This window comes from Nicotiana attenuata, unplaced genomic scaffold (assembly GCF_001879085.1).
Source record: "Nicotiana attenuata strain UT unplaced genomic scaffold, NIATTr2, whole genome shotgun sequence".
NCBI classification, from domain to species: Eukaryota; Viridiplantae; Streptophyta; class Magnoliopsida; order Solanales; family Solanaceae; genus Nicotiana; species Nicotiana attenuata.
The window spans coordinates 127,857-132,127 of record NW_017673223.1 but is presented as its reverse complement, the minus strand read 5'-3'; the positions used below and the strand labels follow the sequence as shown (position 1 = coordinate 132,127).

Sequence of the window (4,271 nt, the reverse complement as noted above, 5' to 3'; positions counted from 1 at the left end):
AAAAGGGGAATGAAGAAGAAAGGGGAACAGAGAAATAAGGGGGGGGCTAACTGGAACGAAGAAAAAAGGGGAGTGACAAGGGATGTAACTGGAACGAAGAAAAAGAGGGGAACGAAGAAAAAAGGGGCTAACTGGTGAAAAGTAATTTTCAAGTTATGTACAACCTGGGCTACATTGGGTATGTGTTTCAAATATTGGCCATTTTCTGATGGGTTGTTGGGCTAAGTGACAAGGGATGTAATTTTTCCTTTTTTGTCTGAGTGTCAATCACTATCCTCCAGTTTTAAAGGTAGACAATCTCTCGATACAAGCGCGAATTAGTGCAGAAATTACGGGTTCATTCAGACTTAGTAATTTTGATTTGTACCTTATATTTATATGACGTTATTAAATAATTATAAATAATAGATTTTGAATCTAGTAAACCAAATGAACAGTGATAGAATTTCAAACACGAACCTATAAAATTTAAATATTGAGTCTCTATATCTACAAGGACATGATCCTAGACGGAGTCAAGACTCACGTGCACCCTACTCGCAACGTGGGCTCTCTCCAGCTATTAAAATAGCCTAGGTTGGCATTCATCCTATTCGAAAACAATAAATTACTGTTTAACTTCTATAATTAATTTGTAAATTACGAGGATAATGAAGAATACTCCCAAATATTTTCTAATTCTAATTTCAATACTTTTTTTTTTACCAAAAACCGAGAACTAAGACTAAGGTTTTCAATGACAAGGGACAATGGGAATCTCTCAATATCTGCATATAATTTGACTTTTGCACTTTGGAGAATGTGGAAAGTGGAAACCATGATGTTACTTTCGACAAAATCTTTCGACTTAGATCTAAAATAGGGAAACGTGATTAATAAATCCTAACCTAACATTTTTAAAATTAATTACCTTTTCCACTTTGTACACGCATGTGTTTAACTTTACATATTATTATGTCCACTTGTTGTCACCTTTTTTGTTTTTTTTTAATCCACTTGCTATAAACTACTTTCTAAAATAGTAACACTAGTCCAATTTTTTGTGCATATATAGAAGAGCTACTAGCTATTGTGTAAAACACAAAAAATTTTAGCTCGAGAAAAAACGAAAAGATAAGATCGCGAGAATGAATAGAGGGTGGGTAGTTTTCATGTTCGTGATGGCTGCAATAGCACTTTGCAGCCATCAAACAACGGTGGCGGAAAATGTCGTCACCTATTCGTTGTCGCGCGCTAGCCTGCCTAGTTGCAGCAACAGTGATAAATCGAAAATAAAGAAGTGTATGACAAATACAGCCTCTATAGATAAATGTTGTCCATTATTTAACAGGATAATTGGCACTAATTGTAAGTGTTACCGTTATGCCAAGGATTTGGATAATCAAGCTTTAATTACTCTTCAGGCTTATTGTGATGTCAATAATCCATGTAAGAGTGTCCAAGTAAGTTCCTTCTTCTCTCTGCTTCACATAAAAACATTTAGAAAGTTGAAAAAGAATTATATTTACGATATTTGGGCCTTTATATCTTTGTTGAGCTTCTTTTCTGCATTCTTGCATACTTATATAGGAAAGTCCGGTGCACTAAGCTTTCGCTACGTGTGGGGTTCCGGGAAGAGTCAGATCACAAGGGTCTATTATAAATTTATCCTACATTTCTGTAAGAGGTTGTTTTCAACAACTCGAACCCGTAACCTTCTGATCACATGATAGCAATTTCACCAGTAACGACAAGGCTCCCCTTTATTCTCGCCTATTGTTATACATTATCTATTTAATTTAATATGACGGCATTTAATTGGATATAGAGTGCAAGTAAAACCGATCGAATAAAGCTTTTAGAACTCAAAAAAACTGAATTAATTTTGAATTTTGATTTGGTTTTTGGTTCACCTAAACAAAAATTGAAAACTGAACAAACCGAATAGTTGGACAACTGAATTTAGGGGTGTTCAAACCGAACCGAAAAACCGCACCAAACCGAAAAACCAAACCGAACCGATTAAAAAACCCGACTAGGTTTGGTTTGACTTGGTTTGGTATTGAGTAAAAATATCCGAACCAAACCGACATATAAATATATAAATTTTATTTATATTTTTAAGACTTTGTAGTGAATTTTCTTTAGAAAATGTTGAAATATTTGGAATCCTCTCATGTATTAACCTTGAAAGCGTAAATTAACGAAAAATTATTGTTAGACGACTAAGAAAATAACTATCATGTGTTACTAAAAAAATTCTCCCATAAAAATATTTTAATAGATCATATGTTTGTCAATTTTTTTCCATATTTACTAAACATATATTCACTTATCAAAGCTTTATCTATAATTTTAACAAAGTAAGATTGAAATAATATTCATGTAACAAAAAAACCCGAAAACCCGAAAAACCCGACAAAACCGAACCAATCCAAACCGATATTGTTGGTTTGGTTTGATTTTGATAAAATCCGAACCAACCCGGTCTATGTACACCCCTAACTGAATTGATGAATAGACCGACGCTCTAGGGAGCGTTTTTCCCTTTAGTGGACCTTATACAATGCGAATCTGGAATAATCAGTGTGTTTCAGACACTGAATGCATAAAACAAAACCAAAAAAAGTAATTACTGATTACTTATTATTCTTATTGTTGGAACCTCACAAAGCCTTTTTGTTGGAACCCTAATTTGTCTGAGAGCAAGGTGTAATTGTTGTTGCCCGTTGTTGTTGTTGTTGTTGTTATTTTTGCTGGAACCTCACAAAGCCTTTGTGAAAATTTACCTGCAGAGAGTGGAAGCAGAGGCGGCCGCCACCATTTCTGCCACCCCCCGCCCGCGCCCTCGGCCACAGCCAAAATGCAGTGCTAGTGATGAAGCAAAGGTTAAAAAATGCATGACAAACACAACCTCCATAGATGCATGTTGCCCAACATTCCAAAGCATATTGGGCAGGAGTTGCCCTTGTTATGCTTATGCCATGTTATTAGACAATCAGTCTTTGATTACTCTTCAGGCTTATTGTGATGTTAGCAATCCTTGTAAGAAAGTGCAAGTAAGTTCAGCCATCCCTTTTTAATCCACTCAACCTTGTGTAATATATTTCATTTTATACGATACTCTCTTTTTTAATCTCGTAAAAAATATAGAATGACATACTTTTATTTTTAGAAACTCTTTAATATATTAAACCATCCATTTTATCCTAGCTACTAGAATCAGTGGCGGATCTAGAACATTGTATATGAATTTCCGGGAACCTAATAACTTTTGCGTAGATCTATCCTGTATTTCTATTAAGAAATCCATTAAATATCTAACTGTGAACTCATTTATTGTTGTATATTAATTTAAGATTACATAGGAATCCATAAACTTCAAATCATGGATCAGTCTCTCACTAGAATACTCTATTATAGTGATAGAAATAGCATGGTCGGGTTATCCGGTATAGGATGCCTTTGTATGCACCAAATTCGTCTTTCTATTATTTTTTTCTTTTCAAAATACCATAGTAGTGAAATATCACCATATTAGTTACTTCCTTCGTCTCAATTTATTATATGGTACGGTTTGATTTGGCACGAAATTAAAAAAAAAAAAAAAGATTTAAAACTTGTGGTCTAAACTAAGTTTCATACATTTGTATGGTTATTAGAAATCACCTCATTAATTATGTGGTTAATTTGCAGGTTTCAGGTGATATGATAGAGCTAGCCAGGATGGAGATGGAAGAAATTAAATAATAATGAACGTTTAATTCCTAGTGATGAACTACTCCTATTTGTTTACCTCCGTTGCAACTGATGTTTTATCTTCGTAACAAATTAAGTTTTCGTTTAGTCTTTCGCGTGCGTTTCAAGAGGAAGAGATGTACTGTTTATTTAAGACAGAGCAATAACTTAGCATCCTTTTGCATTACATATGTGCTCATAGCATTCTTTTTTCGGGTTACGTATGTTCTCAAACAGGCCCGGACACCACGTTTTGTGCAAATGAATATGGAATATATAAAAATGCGAGTATTATATATGTAATACATGGGTTAAAAATACTAAAATGACAAAACTAACTTCATGATAATAAACAACTTTTATTAGTTTAAAAAGTAAAAACATATCAAGTTATACATTGTATATTAATTCAATTTGTAATATTTCAAACTAAACAAAAGAATAATCTATGGATTAGTTTCTGCATAACTTGTATCTAAGCCAAACGATTCATTGAGAATGAACGGGATACAATTATATATCTTCTAACGACCGACTTGTCGTTTTTAGAATTA

General features: G+C 33.6%; 1 protein-coding gene across 1 annotated transcript; it reads left to right on the top strand.

The window, feature by feature from the left end:
- The first annotated feature begins 1,069 nt into the window (after positions 1-1,069).
- On the top strand, positions 1,070-3,904 carry LOC109215767. Its single transcript, XM_019379875.1, has 3 exons — positions 1,070-1,442; positions 2,775-3,038; positions 3,676-3,904. The coding sequence occupies exons 1-3, from the start codon at positions 1,128-1,130 to the stop codon at positions 3,727-3,729; spliced, it is 633 nt and encodes a 210-aa protein (XP_019235420.1). The 5' UTR covers positions 1,070-1,127; the 3' UTR covers positions 3,730-3,904.
- The last annotated feature ends 367 nt before the right edge of the window (positions 3,905-4,271 follow it).